This window comes from Alnus glutinosa, chromosome 11 (genome assembly GCF_958979055.1).
Source record: "Alnus glutinosa chromosome 11, dhAlnGlut1.1, whole genome shotgun sequence".
NCBI lineage: Eukaryota > Viridiplantae > Streptophyta > Magnoliopsida > Fagales > Betulaceae > Alnus > Alnus glutinosa.
In genome coordinates, this window is record NC_084896.1 from 15506754 (window position 1) to 15530723 (window position 23970).

Here is a 23970-nt window from a genome sequence, read left to right on the forward strand (position 1 = left end):
TCCAGTGATTTAGCGTGTAAAGATGGCTTAGATATTTTCATAATTGGAGATCATCTGATACACCAAATGAAGTTTACTGTGTTTGTGTCTCAGAGGATGAGATTCAAGAATACACTTTCTTGAACTTTAAAAATGTAGTAAATAGGATAGCTAAAGCATGGAGTATGGATTCTGACTAAGAATAGTCTTTGTTGTCTCTGACTCAATTTTGGATAGGGATAATATATACATGTTTGTGAACAAGTATTTCTTTTTTTATTTATCTGCAAAGTGCTTCTGTTAATGGATGTCTCATTTTACATTTAATTTTGCTCTTTTATGCGTCTTCTTCACTCATGAAAACAACGCTAATGATTCCATCTCTTGCTTGTCTTCATTGCTTTGAATTTATAATCTTCTTTATTTTCCTGTTGTATACCTTAACTCCCCAAGATAGAAAATGCACCATCCAATTGTGAGCCAAAAGTTTGTGTCTCATTTGAAGGAGTAGGTTTTCATATATGTTCTGCCTTGTGTAATGGAGACATGGTTTTCTAGTTCCTAATACTGAAATAAGTGTCCTTAGGTTAATTCTACTTAAGCTGCCTTCTTCCAGAAATTACTTGCATTTTTTTTGGAGTCACCAAAAGTTACAAAGTCAAAGCTTAAATCTGTGACATCTCGGTCTCATATTTTGGGAAGATAAGTAGCTTACATAGGGAGTTTGTAGTTTATAAGAAATGGCAATGGGTGCTAAGTCCCACATTGCTTACTTACTAGGTGAAACTGAGTTTTATAAGTGATTATAGGGAAGCTCCAGATTGACTAGTCCTTTTGGGGTAATAGCGCAGACTAGCGCTTTTCTCTAGGTCGTTACAAAATCATAGATTGAGCTTAAGTCATTTGATCTGCCTTTAATCTCAACTGCAAGTGGTCTTAAATTGTAAATATTTGCAGTCTTATGTACCAATCTACATGATGGCTTGATTACTTGGCTGCTCCTATATGTGCAGATTCAGGAAGAGACAATTTCTTCAGAGTATTTGAAAAGAAAATGGAAGAAAAGCGTAATCGCTTAAAAGAAAGTGGTATACATCTTTTTATGACTTTTTATAAAATGTTAGAAGTTGTGAATTCTTAGTTTGTTACATTTCTATTGGGTATTTGAAATTTGCATGTGCTGATGGTTCATTTGCTGTGAAATGTGAGTCTGATTACTTATGCTTCCTTAGGTCGTGAGCTTGCTGTTTCCTGGGCTTTATGTGCTGTCTGCCTCTTTGGCCATCTCTCTCATTTCTTTGGAGCTAAGGCTTCATGGATACATGCATTTCATTCCACTGGTTTCCATCTCTCCTTGTCTTTGTTTACGTTGCTTGGTCCTGGGCGTCAACTTATCATTGATGGTGTTAAAAGCCTTTTCAGAGGGGCTCCAAACATGAACACATTAGTTGGTCTTGGGGCTTTATCATCATTTACAGTTAGTTCGTTAGCTTCCTTAATGCCTAAACTGGTAGGCTTTGATCCTTATCTCTGATATGGCTATTCTTCCATCTATAAATTATACTGCATTTCAGTGGATGAAGATATAGTTTCTACTAAATTGTATGTCTTGGTTTTAGATACCAGATTGTTTAATTGTGTTATGGATACTTTGTATTTTTGGATGTCAATGAAAAGTTATAATCTACGCTCCTCTAGTGGCGAGGTTTGCTTGTAAGATAGAGTGCTGCATATATTTTTTTTCCTTGTTTTGCCTAATATCGACTGCATATTTCCTAGGAAGGGGCTGATAATTCTATTAACGCCATGCATATTCCTCAGAGTAGTCTTTTTATTTTTCTTCGTTTTGTTGAAATTGTAATTTGACTTATCTTTGTTGAGGAATACTGGAAACACTACTTTCAAAAGCCTTTTAATTCCATTTTGGGGTCCTCAAAAGTATAAAAGAGATGGAAGAGATAACTCTTTGTAATCCTCTAAACTGAAAGGAATCAGTCTTTCATTAACCTTACCTGATACCTACAAGGAATTGATTTCGACTGATGAAACCCTTTTTTCATAAGTAATGCATATCATTAATAAGCGTATAGGGGCACAACCCTACTACACTAGTACATTCTCTTTCCCGTTAATGGCTAAAAGAAGACCAGAAATCCTCAAATTCAGAAAAGTTAGAAACATGAGAAATATTATACATCCTTGTCCAAAAATAAAGCGATTTGACCAAATATGTTCTTGAGCTCTTCCATTGACTTCTCATGATCTTCAAAACATCTTGCATTCTGCTTTCTCCATATGCTCCACATTAAGCACAACAGGGATATCCTCCAGGCGGCTAAAACTAAATGACTTCCCACCTGACTCGCCAACGAGAAGAAGATGATCTATAAATTCCCTCACTCTTACACATACAACACCATTCCATCACTATTACTTGGTATCTACAAATAGGTTTGATTGGCCCATTATCTATTCCAACTCTCCTACATAATCGTATCATATTCCAAATGTCCTATATTACTTCGGAGAAATTGTGATTGTTTTTGTTAATTTGTGAAGTTAGATAAGTGCTACTTCACACATTTTGATTTAGGTGATGAAGTCATGACCCATTCTCTACCATATATACTTTTGATTTCTTATTTTTGACTCTTTGGGGTGAAGGTGTCCAGCTATGGAGTCGGTTTCTTGAACACCACTGAAGTCTATGAATGTTTGCATTCACAATCCTAGAGTAGGTCTTTGATGCTATGTTGTATTGATATTAGGTTGCTCAAGTGTATTACCACTAGGACTGAGAATTGCGAGTCTGGACTGCTAGTACCAATTATGACGCTGTTGTGTTTGACTGATTCTTGTCATGTGTTTTCGATTCGCCTAATAGTTTCTTTGAGTGAGGTGTCTGGCCAAAAAAAGAAAACATTTAAGTGAGTTTCCATTTCTATTAATTTCAATAAGATAGGTGAGATAAAATTTAAATATGCAAATATCTAAGTCCATGATAAACATTTTGTGCTTCCTCTATCATGTGTATCTAAATTTTGTAACATTTTTTTTTTAAAAAAAAAAAACTTAAATATGTCATGATTTCTTTGATTACTTACTGCCCGTGACATATGATTGAACATAATATTATCCTGTATGGTCATGTTATCATTGTGGAGTATTTTTGTGCCGGTACATTATTGTTTTATAAGTGAAAACTATAACCAGTCTTGATGAATTGAACTCTTTAAATAAAAGATATCACCTTCAATCTGGAATTGCAAACACTCAGATCAAAGTATTTTTTTATGCTTGGTTAAAGTCGATTTCCTCATCTCATTCTTTAAGATATAAGTACTTCTTTTGCCTTTTCTTTCAAGAAATTATTATTCATAAAAAAAAGGATATAGGGTACTTCTTGCTGTCATACTAAGAAACTAGGCATGTGGATGATTACTAATGGATTTCTTAGCCTGTTTAATAGATGCTTTATGTGCAGGGTTGGAAGGCTTTCTTTGAAGAACCGATTATGTTAATAGCATTTGTCTTGTTAGGAAGGAATCTTGAGCAGAGAGCCAAAATTAAAGCAACCAGTGATATGACTGGACTTCTCAGTATTTTACCATCAAAAGCTCGTCTTCTGGTCAATGATGATGCAGACGGGTTGGGCTCAACAGTTGAAGTTCCTTGTAACAGTCTCTCTGTTGGAGACCAAATTGTTGTACTTCCTGGAGTAAGTAAAATGGACTCTTGGTTCCATAGATTTGATTTTTAGTTCTTGCATCTTTTGTCATGAATCATTGTTTATTTCCAACTAGTGGTGCAAAAGTTAATACAACTGGTTTTCAACCACATCCAGTTAATTTTTTAAAACATAGTTAACATTTATCATTTGCCCCCTCCAGCTATCATGTGAAGCATTTAATACATATTCTTCCCTTATTTTAGGATCGTGTTCCAGCAGATGGAGTAGTCAGAGCTGGTAGAAGTACCATTGACGAGTCTAGTTTCACAGGGGAGCCACTGCCAGTGACCAAATTACCTGGGGTATAACTATTTGTTGACACATAAATATTTCTTGTTCTCAAGATTCAATTCCCATCTAGTAGTTATGTTACAAACTAGCATGCTTATTCCTAAGCAATAGGTGTGTTTTTTGCTGTGTGGATCATTCTCACTTCAGTAATGTAGAAGTTGTCTACTTTCATATTGTCGAGCTATAGTGAATCTTATGTCTGTTCTAGAGTCAAGTTGCAGCTGGAAGCATAAATCTTAATGGAACTCTTACAGTTGAAGTGCGGAGGCCAGGTGGTGTGACCGCAATGGGAGACATTGTTCGTTTGGTAGAAGAAGCACAAAGTAGGGAAGCTCCTGTACAGCGGTTGGCTGACAAGGTTCTTTCTGATTCTTATAATGGTTCCAAAAAGGGATTTCTGGTCAGATATTAAGTACCTTTATTTATTTATTTTTTTCATAAGTAGAAATATATAAGAGCGAAATGGCGCAACCCAAGTACAGAGGAAATATACAAGATAAACACCTAACTAGAAGAAGGCAAAAGATCAAGAAAATTTGGAAAATTAGAAATTTGTAAACAATCATATACAACTGTCCATTGGATAAAAACTAAAATGCTTTCTGTGCATTATTATATATTAGATTGCTAAGCAACCATCACTTTCAACTTCAGGTTCCCTTCTTTTTCAAATATTTTACATAGGTGTTAAGAAAAATTTTGCAATCTTAGCAATCTTTGCAAGAAAATTTACAAATATCAATACAAAGACACTAACCCATGAGACTAACAGTAGGATCAATTTACACAAAATTGAAAACAATCTTGTTGCCATGCTTCTTACCAATAAACAGCATATCCAAGAAATTGTCAATGCTATTTGGAATCGGCTTTGACAACAGAGAAAATAACTGTGCAATCCACCTCCTGGCACTGATAGCAATTGATCGAGTTCCTAGGCCATTCCATTTTCAAATACAGTTGGGAGACTAGATAGAACATGACAATAAGTTAATTCAACCTTCAGTCTTTGCAAGCTTGGCATCATCTTGCTTGATCTGGTAGGAAGTTGATGAGCACAGTGGAGTAAAAAAGTGTTCACTGGAGATGAGACGGCGGATGATGTCTGCAGGTAAGGAAAAAAGATTGACAGAAGAAGAGGGGGAGGACAAAGAGGTTTGGTTTTTTTTTTTTTTTTTTGATAGGTAAGTTAAACATGCACTGTGTAGCTTATGATAGCTACACCCTCATCCTCCATCATATTCTTATGAGAGGAGGAAGGTTGGTTTGATCTAAAGCTTATTGGCTATATAGAGAGGCTTAGATTCTAATAGGTGGAGATTGTAATTGACTTAAATGCCATTGGGTTTGCAAGCCTATGAGCCGAACCAACCTTTGGGCTCAATTGCTACATGAGCTTGCACTCTGCTTGAGTTTGGCTTGTTTGTTTCACAAGCAAGCCAAAGACAGATTGCTACTGGACCCGAACTCACAGAGCTTAGAGCGGATCAACTCTTTTGCAGCCCTCAACTCAACTAAGTTTTGGCTTTCCTTTGAAGTCTCTTGAGCAAACTATTGCCACAATCAACTATTACCTTAGCATTCCTAATGTGGTATTATTGTGCCATGGTTTAGCAAAGCTAAATCCCTTATTTTCCCTTCTTAGAAGACAATATGAAAGATATTGGATGGAAATAAAATAGGATATGAAGTTTTGAAGCAAGAAGGGGAATGACCAAATCACATCAGAAATCCTATGTAAATAGACCACGAAAGGAAACTTCAGTGGTGCATTTGAAACTTCCATGTTATAGTTACTGAAAAATCTATATGAGCTATATAAGCTTACCCCCTGCTGTGTTCTAGTGTGGGGCATGCGGTGTGGTGTGTAACTGTACGTGATCTGTATGTTATGATGGCCACATTTTAGATAGCATATATTGAGCATATATGATCAGTTTTACTTGGTTAATATTATTTTTAAAATTTTTCCTCACAAGTTGCAGTTGGAGGGAAGTTGATGTATGTGTCAATCAAGCAACTAGGAAGTTTGAAGGCTTGGTTGAACTCGCTGGTTCTTCCAAAAACATTCAATGCATAATTTGAATAGGCATGTGTAGCTTAATTGTCATTTAAGCGTAATATAGGTGACCTTGCAAATATTTGAGGAACAAATAGCAAATAGAGTTGTCATGTGTCACTCTTGCGTCCTTATAACAAATATATTTCACCTTATTCTTATCCATCTCATAATTTATTGCTGGTAGTTTTCTGTGTAGTCATAGTGTTCTTTTTTTATTTTTTATTTTTATCTTTTTCCCCTCATGGTCTCTAAAATAATGGTCATAAAGCTAATTGCTGTCTGCACTGGTAGTAGTGGTCAATCACATTAAAGAGAAGGGCTACTTAGCCTTTTTTTTTTTTTTTTTTGGGTTGGTTTCAACAGGTTTCTGGGCATTTTACTTATGGAGTAATGGCACTCTCTGCCTCTACATTCGTGTTTTGGAATATGTTTGGTGCACACATTCTACCTGCTGCGTTTTATAAAGGAAGTTTGGTCTCATTGGCATTGCAGCTCTCTTGTAGTGTTCTGGTATGATGGTTGAAAGTTGTATTTGAACCTCAAGTATTCTATAAATTTTTCTTTGGTATTGATTAAGCTCTAATACGTACTTGCTGCTGACATTCTCCATATGGCTATTTTGATTTATTACTCTTCAAAACATGAAGCACATATAATTTTCTAATGATTTAGGAAAAACACTAGTCACATCTGCACTATTACCCCAAAAGTACTAGTCAATTTGGAGCTTCCATAAATTCACTTATAAAGCCCAATTTCACTAAGTAATGTGGGACTTAGCACCCATGAGTATTTTTTATAAACTATTTTTTTGATAAGTCGAGAATTTTATAAAAGGCGCCCCTAAGCATACAGGAAGTATACAAAAGGACACCAAAATAGGAAAGAGAGGGGAAGGGGAAAAACACCCGAAAAACCCAAACAGAAGGAAACCCAGAAAACCCCTACAAAACCAGCCCACAAAACCCCGAGACTAATACATCACATTAGGTCGCTTAGCCTTGCACCTACTAGAACCAAAATCTCAAGCATCATAATTAATCGAGCACTCTAAATTCTTCACTTCACGACTCCCTTTAAACTTAGAAGAGGAAACTGAAGTCTCTAGACGATGCTCTGCATCAATAAGAGTCATGAAGTCTAAAAAGCCCTTCACATTCCCCTCGTGGGAGACCCCTAAAGTATTAACACAGAAGCTAAGATCAATCGCTGCCTTGGGAGGATCACCAATCGCTTCAAAACCACCTCCCCGTGAAGATTTGCCCACCTCTGAGAAAGACATTAAAGGCGGGCACCCAAGCACAGACTGGACCGAAGAGAGTGGAACCACTCCCCCTTTTGACAGAGGAAGAGCCGCGCCGCTTGGGAGAAGGAAGCCACACTGAAGGATAGGCTGATAGCCCTCGTCTTGAGCAGCTGTAGACTTTGCAGGAGCTGACAAGGGCTTGGAGACAACCCCACAAACTGGCCTGGAAAGCTCCTTGGGAGCACTAAAATTCTTAAGAGCCTCTGCAATTTGCCAACCTTGTTCTTCCGAGAGTATGAAAGCATCGACTTGGATTCCGACGGGTAAATAGGCGCACCAGACTCTAACATCACAGGGAGGGAGTAACGCAGCCTTTCACCTAGAGCCTCCGCTCCTGAAGAGCAAACGCCGAGAGCTGGATCATACCCAAAGAGAGCCGGAGAAGGAGCCATCTCAGACGAAGGGGACAAAGGAGGATCCCCACCCAGAGCCGACCTCACCAAAGCAGAGACACCAACGCCATCGGAAACAAAAGTAACGGCCGATGACGACACGTTAGAAGCTTCAAAACTGGACGGAGTAGAGGACTTTTCCCCGAGAATCTCTGTGGCAGAAGAAACCGGAGGAAAGGGAGAGGAACGCTCTTTTAACTCCGGAAGAGAGGCTGAAGAAAAACCCACAACTTCCGGCGTTGGGGCACCCAAGCCCAAAGGAAAAGAACCCATACCCGCGTTAGATCCATGAACCGGAGCTAACCCGCATTTCTTAGCCTTCTTAAAGTAATCCACTCTTCTTAGACCCAACTTCCTGGTCTTTTTAGAAAAAGACCTACATCCCACCCTTCTTGACCTAGCCCTAAAACGCATTCTGCCCAACCCAAGGCAACACTTAGTCCTGCCCATGCTCCGCTTCAGCCCATCAGAGGAAACCCAGCCCAAATGAGACCTATGCGCACAAGCCCAAAGAAGCCACTTTTCAAAAATATCAAGAAGCTTCCTGAATATCCCCAACTCCTGCACTGCGACGTCACCTGCAGCCTCAGCAGCATCGATTGCATCCCGCTTCTTGGAACACGCAAGAAGGTCCTTACCCAGAGGACTGGGAGAGGAACACTCCAGAGCGTAGCAGTCGACCGCAAGGCCTTTACCCAGAGGACCGAAGGAGGACCTTTCCAAATCGAAACAATCCACCGCCTGCCGGAAGGGCTCCCGCTCCCGATCCAACGAAAAGATCTTCTCCGCCTCGCACCAGACCACCGCCGCCTTCTGAACCAGAGGCTCGCCAACAACCGGCCAGCCCACCACCTCTACGAACGAGAAAACACCCGTGGCCTTGCCCACACTCTTCCCCACCGGGACGCCACTAAAAGAAGACGACGCCACCGAGGTACCAAAGAAAACCAACACTTTGCTCAACTCCCCAGAAACTCGCCCCCAACCCCGCCCGTCACGGCCTTCAGGAAATACAATCATCCCTCTCCGACCCCCCACAGCGTACACCGCCACCTCCAAGAACCGGCCGGAGCTATTCCCACCTCTCCAAACGATGGTCACCTTCGAGCCCTCTCTGAAAGATTTAACAAAATTTTCGAAGCTTGGATTTTGCAACACCTCTTCCACCATCGACAGTAACCAAGCAACGCATCCCGAGCCCAGCCAAATCCACCCTGAGAATCCTTTCCTCTTCTCCGCCACCCTCAACTCAAAAGACCCTTCCACCACCGAGAAGATGAAGGACTTAGCCTCCACAAAGAATCGGTTCTCCATGCCCTACCTCACACGACAACCCCCGAAGGGGTTCGCAATAGCCCACCGCCACGCCTCACATGGCTGAAATCCAGAGAAACGCAAGCTTCCTAGAAAAAGATCTCTTATGGATGCAGAACCTCTCTTTATGTCCAAACTGTGAGGTTGCTTTGCCAAAACTTGCAAGAGACTTTTACCCACAAACACCTGACGCTCTCAAGCACCTAACTCTGGCGAGGCGAGAGAGGAGCGTTTCCGGAGAAAATGGAGAACTTTTCTGGCAAAAACGCATATAATCAATAAACTCTTTCTCAGATCGACCAAATTTTTCTTATAAACTATCCACTCTCTATATGGGCTACTTATTTTTTCAATATGGGACTTGGGTTTTACAAACTCCCCTTCTTAAACCCCTAACGTCTTCGTCAGGGCCACAACATGTGGTGCTGATAGTATTGCATGGCATTACTGGGTGGCTTTGATACCATTTGTAACGATCCAGAAAAAAACGCTAGCCACATCTGCGTTATCATCTCAAAAGGACTAGTCAATTTGGAACTTTCCTTTGTTTTGTGGGTTCTAGGCTTCCCGTAGTTACCATCCCACACTTGTTCGTAGATGATACATTGGTCTTTTTTGAGGCTAACCCTAGCCACCTCCGCTACCTGCGTGTTCTCTTATTATGTTTCGAAGCTGTCTCTGGCTTAAAGGTCAATCTGGCCAAATCCTTCTTGGTCCCTGTTGGCAATGTGGATAATGCTGCTGAGTTGGCTGTCATCTTGGGCTACAGGACTTCCTCTCTGCCCCTGAAGTACCTTGGTATGCTGCTTAGGGCATTTTACAAGGCTAAGTCTATCTAGGATGGTGTCGTGGTTAAGATGGAGTGTCGCTTGGCCAGTTGAAAAATGTTGTATTTGTTCAAGGGTGGCTGTGTTACCCTTATCAAGAGTACTCTCTCCAACCTTCCTACGTATTTCTTGTCTCTCTTTCCCATTCTTGCTTGTGTGACCAATTGCATTGAGAAGCTCTAAAGAGACATTTTATGGGGTGGGATAGGCGATGTATTTAAATATCACTTGGTTAGCTGGGATAAGGTCTGCTCTCCGGTCTCTTTGGGAGGGCTGAGGATCAGAAATTTGAGGGCGTTCAATTGCGCCCGGCTAGGCAAACGGCTATGGCGTTTTGGGTCTGAGAGAGATGCGGGTTTTCACCAAGTGGTTGCATGACATGGACCCCCTTCGTTGAGTGGTACAATTTATCGGAGAATAAGAGGCTCAGGTTTGCTAAGATGAGACTTATTGGGAATGCCCAACTATTTTGGGAGAGTGTCGAGGAACTCATCATTAGGGGGAATGGGCCTCCTATTACCAACTGGGTTGATGTGAAGCTTAAACTTAAAGAGAAGTACTTACATTGGCCATATCGAGTTAACCTTTTGGACCAATGGAACAATTTGAGGCAAGGAAATAGACCTGTCATTGACTACGTTGCACAATTTATGAGTATAAGATGAGGAGTGTTGTAGTCAAGGATGAAGCTATGACCCTGATTAGGTTTAGGAGAGGCCTCAATGACGACCTTAGGAGGAAACTTGTTCTCTTAGGTATTACCACCCTTGACAAAATGTATACCTTATTCCAAGTTATGGACTTTTAGATGCCCCTAAGGTTGTCCAATTATCTAGTCTTCCCAATCTACCTTATGACCACATCAATTGCTCTATAGGTGTGAGTCTATTTGAAGTTGTTCATTGTTATAAGCCTAGGAGACCTTTAAACCTCTTGATGTCCCTGCTTGCTAGAGTTTCCGAGTCAGTTGACGCAGTTGCACAACATGTTCATGACTTGCATAATGAGATCAGTAAACAAACTCAAGTAATTAGTGCCCAATATAAAATTGAAGTTGATTTATGTAAGCATCTTTTTTTTTTTTATAAGTAAGAGAATTTTTATTAAAAAGCGTAAGGCACTTATAAGTTCAACATAGGGTGATAGAACTAATATATTAGGTTGTTAAACCGTGCTCTATAGATAAGCTTTCATTGAATATATATAGGAGAATTACAAGAGATTGTCATAAAAAAGAACTCCTATACATAATTGATCTAGGACTTCTTTAGCTCTCAACTAGCTAGAATACAATTGATCTTAGAACTCTAACTTCAGACTATGACTCCGGATAGAATTAGGACTCTTCTCAATAGTCTTCAAATTGTATTGTGCCGCACAAGACTCATAGTTGGAATTTGAGTCTTGTGGAGTTGTGTTAATACCCTCCTTCAAGATCAACAGGGGAGATCGCACGTTGAGCTTGTAACAAAAGTGATGAAACTTGGCAGAAACGAGCTGCTTTGTAAGAACATCTGCAATTTGATCTAAATTGGGAACAAAACGAACAACCAAAGATTTATCAGCCACACGGTCTCGGACAAAGTAGAAGTCAATTTCCACATGTTTCGTATGGGCATGAAAGACTGGATTAACCGCCATGTAGGTGGCACCAATATTGCACACCAAAGAGTTGGTGGATATTGTTTCTAATAGTTTTCTTGCCTTTGGCTACATAGCATGCTATATATCTCTTAGAAGATACTGTAAACCCCTCTCTCTCTCTCTCTCTCTCTCTCACACTGCCCTAGCGGCGGCGCGTTACTCTAGGGGTTTGCCTTGTTTCGCCTACTAGACGTCCGGTTGCTGTGCGGGGATAGTGCTTTGAGCATCAGGTGTCTGTGGGTTGCGCTAGTAGCTCGCGTAGGGGCGTCAGCCGGTGGGTCTCGCGCCTGTGTGGCTCTTTTCCGTCGAAAATGTGAACATCCTCTGGGTCGGCAGCTTGGGTTCTGGGTGTTTTTTGAGATGGAGATAAGTTTTATCGTGGAGTCGAAGACCTTTGTCTTCTCGGTTCTGGATGGGGCGTTGACGCTGAGGGTGGGGGAGAAGAGAAAAAGCTTCTCCGGTGAAATTTGCATTAGTTCTTCGTGTTTTGAGTGGTTGGCTTCGACGTTGGAGAATCTCGTGGGTTATCCGGAAGATCAAGTCTTCATCAAATCTTTCAGGAAAGGATCGAGAGTCTTGATTGCTCGAAGAGGGTGTAACCAAGCCGGCCGTTTCTTAGAGGCAGCATCATTCGGAATGGGTGGCCGGAAAGGGTTTATACTGATCCCTGAGGGACATGGAGGGTGGGGTTGGATCAAATTCTCCTATGAGCTGAGAAAGGCCGCAGCTTTCTTCTCTGCTTCAGTGGGCTGGGGGTCTGGGTCCTTGCATGAGTCAGTGGAGAATAAGGGGAAGGAAGTAGAGGCATGGTTGGGTTTGGTTCCTTTCACGAAGGGGCCCTCCTTTGTGGAGGTTTTGAAGGCTGGCTCGGCCGCTTTCGTGAAGAAGGTGCCTATCGTGGGGGATCGTTTTTCCAAGAGAAAGGTTACGCCGGTGGAACAGTGTGATCTTGACCTTCTACCGGCGGTGAGGGTGTTAGATGCAGATCTGAGGTCGGCGTTGGACTGTTCTACCTTGGAGTCTTCTTCGTTTGATCTGTTGGGTAAGGACCAGCCTCTCCGTCTGCTGGGTAAGACATATCTTCCACATGCAAGTTTGAAATTTGTAATTTCAAAGTTGCGCACGTGGAGTAAGCGGGTCATAGGGTTCAATAGCTTCTGGGCTGGCTTGCAAGGTACGGACTGAGACGAAAGGGCTTGCGTTTGGGTCGTCTCATGCCAAAACCCAGTTCCTCCCGTTTGTCGAGTTTCATGCCGGAGATGACGCTGGTGGCCTCTTCTGGGCTGTGCGAAGACATTCTGCCAGAGTCGATGATGGAGTTTCCCTATGGGGATCCTTTGTGCGAAGACAAACCTAGGGGTGGGTCGCCTCTGGTTAAGTCGGCTCCTTCGTTCGTCTTCTCACCTCTGCCGACTGTGGAGATGCTGTCTCCGGCGACCTTGGTTGCTCCTCCGGCGTTGACTGGGCTTTTGTGTGGTGTAGAGCTCTCCATCTCAACTATTCCTTCTCCTACAATGGCCTCTGAGTTGGGGAAGAAGATTCGTTCTTCTCCCTCCCCCTTGCAGCAAAGTAGCCCTTTTTAGCATTATTACAGGAGGGCTAGGGAGCTCAGGGTAGGGCATTCTGTGGTTTGGAATGATGGGTTTTTATCAGACTCTTTGGAAGCCTCGAAGCTATCTGCAGGACCTGCTCTTTTTAAGGATACGGGTGGAGAGTGTCATGCGAAAAAGAAGACAGAGACTCCAGCAAAATAGGGTCTATTTAGGAAGGGATTTCTCAATCTTCCCCTGATTGTTTCTGTCCCTCCCGTTTTGCCGCGGGAGGTCAAGGACGTTGGGGTAGCAGGTCCTCCTTCTCCTCCGAGTGGTTGCATCATTCCTTGTTCCGTTGAGGGTAATGGTTTCTCCCAATCTCGGAATTGGCCTGTCGGTTTTGATCATAACAGGGAGATCGTAGTTTGGGAGGGATTGCCCTTGGATTGGGCATTGGAAGGGGCTTTTGGGGAGGAGGCCTTGGCAATTAGGGATGCCATGGAAGAAGATTTTCAGTGGGAGAAGATGATTGCGCGCCAAAAGTCTAAAGGAAAAAGGGAGCTACTTAATTTGCATAGTTCCATCAATTATGGTGTTGCGAAAGATCCTTCTAGGAGTTGGAAAGGCAAGGCACACATGATATAGGTTTGTGTGCTTTGGTGCGTGGTGGGTTGTTTAGTGTCTTTCTTGGGTTCTATTGTAGTTTGTTTTGGGGTTTTTCTTCGGTTTCGAGGGTTTGGGTTTTTGCGGGTTAGCTTTGGTTGTTCCTGTGTACGTAGGGCGCCTTACGCTTTCATTAATAAAGTCTTTTTACTTATAAAAAAAAAAAAAGAGTTGGTGGAGTTGAGTGAGGGATTCCAAGTTCGTGAAGAAGTGCACGAATCCAAAGTAGTTCGGCTGTAGTATTGGCAACAACTTTATATTCGGCTTCAGTAGATGATCTTGAAATAGTCGGTTGTTTGCGTGAGCTCCAAGAGATTAAATTAGAACCAAAATAAACACAGTAGGCACTTGTAGAGCGACGATCATCGAGACATCCAACCCAGTCTGCATTGGAGTATGCTTGTAATGTATTAGAAGAGTTGTGATGAAGGAGACCTTGAGAAACTGTATGCTTCAAGCATCGAAGAATTCTTTTAACTGCTTGCCAATGAGGTTTGAGAGGACGGTGCATGAATTGACACACAAGGTTGACTGTATAACTGAGATCTGGCTGAGTGAGAGAGAGATACTGTAAGGATCCGATTGTACTACGGTAGAGAGACGGATCTTCCATTAGATCACCTATAAAAGCCGAGAGAGATGAGGAAGAAGCCATTGGAGAGGTGATCGGTTTTGCTTCATGCATATTTGGTTTCTTCAAGAGGTTCATGACATAACGACGTTGAGAAAGTAGAAGTCCAGAGTCTAGCTTGAGTACTTCCACACCAAAAAAATAATGAAGATCGCCTAAGTCTTATTAAACAATGTAATTTGTAATAAAAAGGTAATGTAAAATAAAGATAATTTTTTATTTGAATGCATAGCCCAATTAGCTTGAGTTGACTATGCCTCGTCCAGTCAGATATTGCAAGTTATTAACTTCCTTAGGCCTGAACCTGGCATTGTCAAATATTCAATGGAAATCTCGTTGCAATTCACTTCACATCTGCTGTTGTAAATGAGGATTTCTAGAAACAAATTTCCTTTAATATTTCTGCCATATCACTTTTCATCATTGTGATTGGTTTTCATATGTGCTTAAATCTCGTAGCTTCTCTATCTCGTAAATTTGTGTTAGAGTGGCACATGATTAAGAGTTGGAATTCTTTGCTTCGTTCTTCAATAAACTAAATTCCTATAGATTGAGATAGGATGGTGTAGACATGCTTTATTGGATCCCTTCGAAGAGAGGGCGGTTTGAGGTTAGTTCGTTCTATAATGGCTTAATCCCCCCATGATAGCACTCATTTCCTGTGGAGGTGTATTTGGTAGAGTAAGTCTCCTTTGAGAGTGGCTTTTTTCGCTTGGTCAGCCACTTTAGGTAAGATCCTTTGGATAACTTAAAGAAGCGGCGTATCCTTTTGGTTGATGGGTGCTGCTTATGTAAAAAGAGTGGAGAAACCGTTGACCATCTTTTACTCCATTGCGAGTTACCTAGTGTTATGGAACTCTATCTTCGGCTTGTTTGGCTTAGCGTGGGTCATGCCTCGTCGAGTGAGAGATCTCTTCGCATGTTGGAGAGGGAAGTTTGGTAGCCCTCAAAGTAAAGTTGTTTGGAAGATGATTCCGCTATGCTTGATGTGGTGTGTTTGGAGAGAAAGAATTGACCGAAGCTTTGAAGATAGAGAGAGGATGGTGGCAAAGTCAAAGGCTTTTTTCAACCACCATTTTCATTGGATGGCTGCCAACGATTGTTTTCATATTTCTAGTTTCCGTTGACTTTTTTTGTTTTTGTTTTTTTGTTTTTTGTTTTTTGTTTTTGTTTTTCTGGTTAGGTGTTTCTCTTGTATACGTCATGTGTACATGAGTGCACCATTTGGTTTTTAATGAAATTCGATCACTGATAAAAAAAAGAAAAAGTAATTCTCTATTTTCTTAACACAGGTAGTTGCTTGCCCTTGTGCACTAGGCTTAGCCACACCGACTGCTGTGCTGGTAATGTCTCTGCAAATGCTGTACTTCCTTATTTGATAAGAGATTTGGTTGAACTTATATGTGATATCACATTTTGTCTGACATGGAACGTTTTCCAGGTTGGAACATCATTAGGAGCAACAAGAGGACTGCTTTGGCGTGGTGGTAATATATTAGAGAAGTTTTCAATGGTCGACACTATTGTATTTGACAAAACAGGGACCCTTACAATTGGCAGACCTGTTGTGACAAAGGTTGTGACTCCTGGACATGTTGGAAGCACAGATGCAAAGTTGAGTATTGATTTTTTGTTTAAAATACAATAAAATATTGGACCATTTAAGTGGAGAACTGCTCTTTTTAACATTATGTGCGTGATGTTTGACTTAATTATCAATTTTTGAAGAAACAAAGCATATATATATATTTGTGAGTATGAATTTGATTTTTAGAATGAAAAGTTAGTTTGAAGAAATTGAAGCTACGCAGGATCAAGCAATAGCTGAAACTATGGCTATGACTACTGCAGTATCAAGGGTGAAAGGCCAACGGGAGATAAAGCGGTTGGATTGGTCCATCAACTATGATAAGAAGGGGGATCAATCAAATAGAAGGAGAGGAAAGGGTAGGGGCTTTTCTTGTCTTAATGAAGCCTAAAATACTAATTTGGAATGTAAGAGGGCTCAATGAACTGAATAAAAGATTGCGTATTAAAAGGCTCATTAGAGAATGGAAGGTAGATCTTGTGTGCTTGCTGGAGACAAAAATGGAATTCATTACTAGGGCGGTGGTTTGAAGTTTATGGGGATGTCAACATGTGGATTGGTGTTATATGGGGGCTTGTGGGGCCTCAGGTGGGATTTTGATTATGTGGGATAGGAGGGTAGTGGAGAAGATGGATGAGTGTGGGTAGATATACTATAGCTTGTTCCTTGCGTAACACCGATGACAATTTTATGTGGGCGTTTGGGGGGATGTATGGGCCTAATGATATGGGGAGAGGAGTATTTTGTGGGATGAGATGGCTGGGTTGATGAGTTGGTGGGATATGCTGTGGTGTTTTAGGGGAGATTTCAACGTGGTGCGGTTTCCTAGTGAGCGATCGGGTGCGATTGGATTCTTAGCAGCTATGGAGGAATTTTCGGAGTTCATCTTTGTGCAGAGACTGGTGGATATTCCTCTTCAAGGAGGTCAGTTCACTTGATCCAATAATTAGGTATGGTCTAAGATTGATAGATTTCTTTTATCTCCGGAGTGAGAAGAACATTACCCTGAGGTGTCACAATGAAGATTGCCTAGAATTTTATCACATTTTCCGTTGCTGTTGGATTGTGGGACGCGAAGAGGGAACATGTATTTTAAATTTGAAAATATGTGGCTCAAATCTGATGGTTTTGTGGAACAAGTACAACGTTGGTGGGAGACATATGAGTTTCATGGCTTGCCGAGTTATGTGTTGGCAAACAAGTTGAAAGCTTTAAAGGTGGATTTGAAGAAATGGAATGCGGAGGTGTTCGATGATGTGGGGAAGAAGAAGAAAGAATTATTGGAAGGTATTTGAGAATTGGAGTGTATTGATGAAGATCAGGGGTTAGTGGAGGAGGAGCGGGTGAGGAAGATAGACATGATTAGGGAACTGGAAAAAACGCTCCTCTTTGAGGAGGTAAATTGGTGACAGAAATCTCGGGCTTTGTGGTTGAAGGAAGGGGACAATAACACTAAATTTTTGCATAGGGTGGCTAACTTGCATTGCAGATACAATCACGTGGGAGCATCGAGGATAAATGGGGCTATTTCTAGTGATCCGGTGGAAATCAAGGAACATACTATAAAGATAAACTATACATCGAGTAGAGTACGTGGCGGCCAAGGGTGGATGGGCTCTCTTTCTCTTCCATTGATGCAGAGGAGCATATCTGGTTAGAACGTGATTTTGAGGAGCAGGAGGTGTGGGAGGTGGTGCGGGATTTGAATGGTGATAAGGCACCAGGTGCAGATGGGGTTCACTATGGCATTTTTTCAAAAGTGTTGGGGGGTTCTGAAACAAGATGTTATGGCTGTGTTTTTAGAATTCCATAATAGTTGCCAATTTGAGAAGAGTTTTAATGCAACATTTGTTTCCCTTATTCCTAAGAAGGCAGTCGCTGTGGATGTAAATGATTTCAAGCCTATTAGCTTGGTGGGAGGGGTCTATAAACTCATTTCTAAAGTCCTTGCTAACAGGTTCAAATCAGTGTTGGAGAAAATTATTTCTAGCTCTCAGAATGCTTTCGTTGGTGGACAACAAATATTGGATTTAGTTCTCATAGCTAATGAATGCCTGGATAGCCGAATGCAGTCGGGGGAGGCTGGGTTGTTGTGTAAATTGGATTTGGAGAAAGCGTATGATCATGTTAATTGGCATTTTTTGCTCTATATGCTTCAGAGGTGTGGATTTGGGGAGAGGTGGAGGGATTGGATAAAATTTTGCATTTCTACAGTAAAATTTCCCATTTTGGTGAATGGCACCCCATCTGGCTTCTTTCAGAGTTCTCAGGGGATTAGGCAAGGTGATCCGCTTTCGCCTTTGTTGTTTGTGGTGGTTATGGAATTGCTAAGCCGGATGTTGAATGCGTCTATGCTCCAAGGTTTGTTGAGAGTCTTTTCTGTGGGAACCAGGGATAATGAAGAATTATTGGTGAATCATTTGCTGTTTGCGGATGATACTTTGATTTTTTGTGGCGCACAGGAAGAACATGTTTGCAATTTGAGGTGTACTTTCTTATGTTTTGAGGCCGCTTCAGGGTTGAGGATCAATTTAGGTAAATCCGAAATTGTTCCCATAGGGTAGGTGGAAGATGTTGATTTTTTGGCACATATTTTGGGGTGTAGACTTGGGTCGTTGCGGATGACTTATTTGGGTTTGCCGTTGGGGGCTTCTTTTAAATCTATTTCTATTTGGAACGGAGTTATCGAGAAAGTGGAACGAAGGTTGGCTAGTTGGAAGAAACTTTATTTATCCAAGGGTGGTAGGGTGACATTGATTCATAGTACTCTTTCTAGTATTCCTACTTATTATTTATCTTTGTTCCCCATTTCTGTGAGTGTAGCCAAGAGACTGGAGCGTCTTCAACGGAAGTTTTTGTGGAGTGGCATGGGGGATGAGGCTAAGTTTCACCTAGTAAATTGGCATAGAGTTTGTACTCCAATCAAGGCAGGTGGCTTAGGAGTTCAAAATGTTATTAAATTTAATCAAGCTTTATTGGGGAAGTGGTTTGTGGAGGTTTGTTCAGGAGCGCAAGGCTTTGTTGAGATTGGTGATTAATGTGAAGTATGGGAGTGTGAGGGGAGGGTGTTCTTTACTGGCGGCAGGGTCTTATGGTGTGAGTGTTTGAAAGTATATTCGAAGGGGGTGGGATACTTTTGCTCAGTATATGCGGTTGGAGGTGGGAGCTGGGCATCATGTTCGTTTTTGGCATGATTTGTGGTGTGGAAATAGGCCTCTCAAGCTATGTTATCCAGTTTTGTACACTCTTGCTAGTTTTCCAGATGCTTTGGTGGCTGATAATTTGTCTATGGTAGCCGGAGTAGCTCATTGGAATGTTGTCTTTACTCGGTATGCTTAGGATTTGAAGGTGGAAATGGTTCTTTCCTTTTATGAGCAGTTATATTCTACTCGGATTCGGCATGGGGAGGTTGATAGGTTGGTGTGTAATCTTTCTAAGAGGAGCTTTGAAGTAAAGACTTTCTATAGAGCCCTAGCTTGTCAAGAGGTGGTCTCTTTTCCTTGGAAGGGTATTTGGCGTGTTAAGACTCCGAAGCGGATGGTGTTTTTTGTGTGGACAGCGGCATTAGGAAAGATTTTGACACATGACAATTTGCGTAGGCGTCATATAGTGGTGGTAGAGTGATGTTGTATGTGTAAGAAGAATGGGGAATCCATTGATCACCTCCTTCATTGTGACGTGGCACGGGTTGTTTGGTACTCTTTCTATAGTGTTCGGGGTGGAGTGGGTCATGCCAAGAAGCGTGCTGGATTTGTTGAGTGGTTGGGGCACATTGCTGGGTCGTGGTCATGTTACGTGTCTTTGGAAGCAGGTTCCCTTGTGTGTAATGTGGGGTCTTTGGCGTGAGAGAAATGCAAGGCTATTTGAAGATGTGGTATTACCAGTTGTGGACTTGTGTCGAAATGTGCTTAATATGTTTTGTGTTTGGGTCTCGATGCATAACTTGAGTCGTATTATGTTCATTGAGTTTTTACATTCATATTCTTTTGTTTCCTCTGAATATGGGCACTTTTGTATACTTCCTATGTATTAGGATTGCGCCCCTCTGCGTTTTTTTATTGAATTTTAGTACTTATCAAAAAAAAAAAAAAGGGGGAAAAACAATTCGTATTTTTTCTGATTCTTTTCAAAATATATCAAGAATGTAATCAAGCAAGATATGGAAATTGCAAAAATGTGTATAAGGGGTTCAACGAAATGAGGATGACCACCTCTTCGTTGCTAGGGGAGGTGAAACTGATAGGTCCTAAGAACGCCCTATCACTCTCACCTGTGAAAGGAGACAAAGAAATCTCATATCTCTCTGTTTTATGATCCACTTGTATTAGTACTTCAGAATATAGTATCATATTAATTCATTTCATGTTTGGAATCTAACTAATCACGATGGGTCTAGTGTCAAAGGAACAGCCAGTGCAGTAAATTTCAATTAAGCATGAATACATTGTTTATTCCTTTGTAAATGATAAATTACCATTGTACCAAGGCTAAGCTGATGGGAAGGGAGAGATTTGATTACTTTATTGTTTTAACACTCCCTCATAAGTGTGTTTAGAATTTCCTTTGACGAGTTAGGTCCAACGGTCCAATACGTGGGACTTTTAACTTAAATGAAAGGTAAGTAGAGATGAGCAAGGTTTAACACAGGACCTCCTGTTATGATACTATGATAGATTACCACTATTCCAAAAAGTTCAAGCTATTAGGCAAGGGTAAATTTAGTTGTTTTAACTGTAAAGTAAAATGAAAAGGTACCTAGGTGGATTGAATCACTCTTCTGCTTTTATTGTAGATAAAATCTATTATATTATTATTATTATTTATTTTTGGTGATCTGCTTATGTTATTACTTAACTAATTATGATATAGTACCGGCAAAAAGGATTGAGACTCGTTTGTGCACTCAAAAAAGGTGATGTGTATATAATCAGCTCAACTAAGTCTTTGTCATTTGTTTCTATCTATTATATTGCTCAAGAAACTAGTTTCTCGATTTCTATAATTTATGGTTACATTTCACTAAAACGTGATGAGAAAAGTAAATTTTATATGCTTTTTTGAGGCATAAACCTTGAATACGTTCTTTTAGGATTATTTTCTTCAAATAAATCTTATTATACAATGTTAATTCATTATCACTTTTCGTTTTACATTTTCCTGTACCCAATCATAAGCTTTAGAACCATTTGACGGTTGATTTTAATTTATGAATTAATAAATAAGTTATGATGTGCTTATGGTCACTTGTCTTGTGGCGGTGAGTATTTTACTGTTTCAGTTAGGCGTCCAAATAGCGATAATGATCGAGTATTTCCAACCTGTTTGGTCAATTTTCTTTGATGCTAGCATATTACACAAGGACCAACTGAACTCCATAGTGAATACGTCTTTAGAAGTTTCTGGGGCTAAGAATCACTGAAAGGTAAAAGAAAACTGCTAGGCTTGTTTAAAATATAAGTGCATTCTATAGATACATATGGAGTCACTTAATATCGCTAAGAAATAGCTTACCTCTCTATAGATGAGAAGCTCAAGCGCTAAATGTTCATTGAAGAGAGATGATACATCTGAAAGTAAGGAGAATGTCATTGATCACTAGGTTTTACCAATTTAGATAACAATGAGCTACTTGTTCTGATACAGAGAAAATTCCCATCATACCTGGTCCGAAGTTGAGGTTCTGAAGTTAGCAGCTGGTGTAGAGTCAAATACAGTTCATCCAGTTGGGAAAGCAATTGTGGATGCTGCTCGGGCTGTTAATTGTCAGAATGCAAAGGTACATTCTTATGTGGCTTGACGAACGTGTGTTTCCATTTATCTTTCTTTTTAACTTCTTTCTAATTGTAGACCTTATACAGTCCAGCTTGATTAAATTCTTTTTAAATGTGTATCATATGTAGACCGTGCAACTGTTGTTTAATCTTTCAAATTCACTTAGTTTGGAATATTATGACGTGAACCATAAATTGCTAGACTTGATCTTCTTTTAAGTTTATCTATTGGCAGCAGTGGACAATATTATAACATCTTGTTAAAGCACACGGACTCTTATCAAAGAGTGAGTGCTAAAGATCTCTTATCCTCAACCAAAGATAAGAGATAGCTTCGAGTTTTTAATTATAAACAAACCGGTTAGACTTAGAGTAGAACTCTAACCGGTTGTATTTGTTTAGATCAGAATAGGTTTAAATTAATCCTATCCTATAGTGTAATTCTATCTCTGTAAACTCTTCTCGATAGAAACCTTCTCTATCTCAAACTCTTGTAACCGATTCTCTATATATACAAGTGCAAGCAACCAGTGAACAACACGGTTGAAATACAATTCAGATAAATCTTTTATGGTATCAGAGCTACTAAAAGACTAAACGTCTATCCTTTTTTTTTTTTCTTCTCTTTTCTCCGTCATTGTTCAATGGTCGAATCTAGTGTTACCACTGATTCCAACTCTGCTCAACCCGCTCCGATTTTCAATATTCCGCACATGAATCACTCTCCCCAATCAAACTAGCCGAAGGCAACTATATGGCCTGGCAGTTTTATCTTCTGGCGTATCTTCGCGGTCAAGATGTTTATGGTTTCATTGATGGCACGATTCCTGCTCCTGCTCAATTGATTGTCAATCCCACTACAGCTCCTGGCTCTCCTGCCATGATTGCCAACCCAGATTATCTCTCATGGTACCAAAAGGACCAGCTTATCATCAGCATCCTGGTTTCAACATTATCCGATTCTTATGTATCTCATGATGTTGGCTGCACCACTTCTCGTGCACTTTGGGAATCACTGGAGAAGATGTTTGCTTCTCAAGCTCATGCACGCATCATGCAGGTGCATTTCCAGCTAGCTACCTTGAAGAAAGGTAATTCTTTTGTCACCGACTATTTTCATAAACTGAAAACTCTCAATGACTCTCTTGCTGCTTGTGGCCAATTCCTCAATGATTTTGAGGCTGTTTCCTTCATGCTGGCCGGTCTTGGATCTGAGTTTGATCCCCTGGTTACCTCCGTAACTACTCGCATAGACCCCATGTCTCGTGATGATATTTACGGCCTTCTCCTGGCCTATGAGATGCAACTCGAGCAACAAATGGCCACCATGGATCTCTCCAACGCTACTGCTCGTGTCACTACTCGCAATACTAGCCATTCTGGCCAGTGTGACCGTAGCTTCAATGCTGCCCGTGGTCGTGGTTTCCCCAATGGCCATGGCTACCGTAGTACCTTCCCTGGTGGACGTGGTCCTCCTCTGGCCGACGTGGCTATGGCTAGCATTTTCATGATGCCAATTCCTCTAGACCCATCTGCCAGATTTGCAACAAACTTGGCCATTGCCAGCACATGCTACCAACGATTTGACCAAACTTCTTAGCATGATTCTCAGTCTCCACTGCAGGCTTTTTACTCATCTCCCAGTCTACCTACTGATGATAGTTGGTACCCGGATTCAGGTGCTACTCACCACCTCACTCATGACTTAAACAACCTCACCATCTCCTCAGATGCATACACGGGTTCTGACCAGATTCGCGTGGGAAACGGTACAGGTTTGTCTATAAATCATATAGGTTCTGCACGTATCTCTTGTCCACGTCGTCCCTTTGTTCTTAAAAATTTACTTCATGTTCCTTCTATATGCAAAAATTTACTCTCTGTCAGTAAATTTGCTTATGACAATTCTGTATTTTTTGAGTTTCATTCTTCCTTTTTTGTTATCAAGGACTACCGAACCAAGTCCATCCTCCACCAGGGTCCTCTTAAGCATGGCCTATATCAGCTGCTGCCCTCACTCACCAATTCCACATCTCCTACTACTCTTCTTGGTGAAAGGACCTCTGTTGAACAATGGCACAAACGCTTGGGTCATCCTGCTCTCCGCACTATGAAGCACGTGATATCCAAGTTTTCCCTTCCGATGTCATCCAATAAGTCGGCTGCTTCCTGTGCTTCCTGCCAGCAAGCCAAATCTCATCAGCTTCCATTTCTAACATCTAGTTCAAGTTTTACTCGTC

The 23970-nt window shown here is 41.0% G+C and overlaps 1 protein-coding gene across 1 annotated transcript in view; it reads left to right on the forward strand.

Moving 5' to 3' along the window:
* The window catches only part of LOC133881687 (copper-transporting ATPase PAA1, chloroplastic), a 71916-nt gene that overhangs the window by 15219 nt on the left and 32727 nt on the right, over positions 1-23970 (forward strand). Inside the window, exons 4-12 of the mRNA XM_062320687.1 lie at positions 993-1067; positions 1212-1489; positions 3464-3697; positions 3913-4011; positions 4209-4358; positions 6426-6572; positions 15664-15714; positions 15813-15985; positions 21603-21735. Coding sequence (XP_062176671.1) covers positions 993-1067; positions 1212-1489; positions 3464-3697; positions 3913-4011; positions 4209-4358; positions 6426-6572; positions 15664-15714; positions 15813-15985; positions 21603-21735 — 1340 coding nt within the window. The remainder of the gene's footprint in view (positions 1-992; positions 1068-1211; positions 1490-3463; positions 3698-3912; positions 4012-4208; positions 4359-6425; positions 6573-15663; positions 15715-15812; positions 15986-21602; positions 21736-23970) is intronic.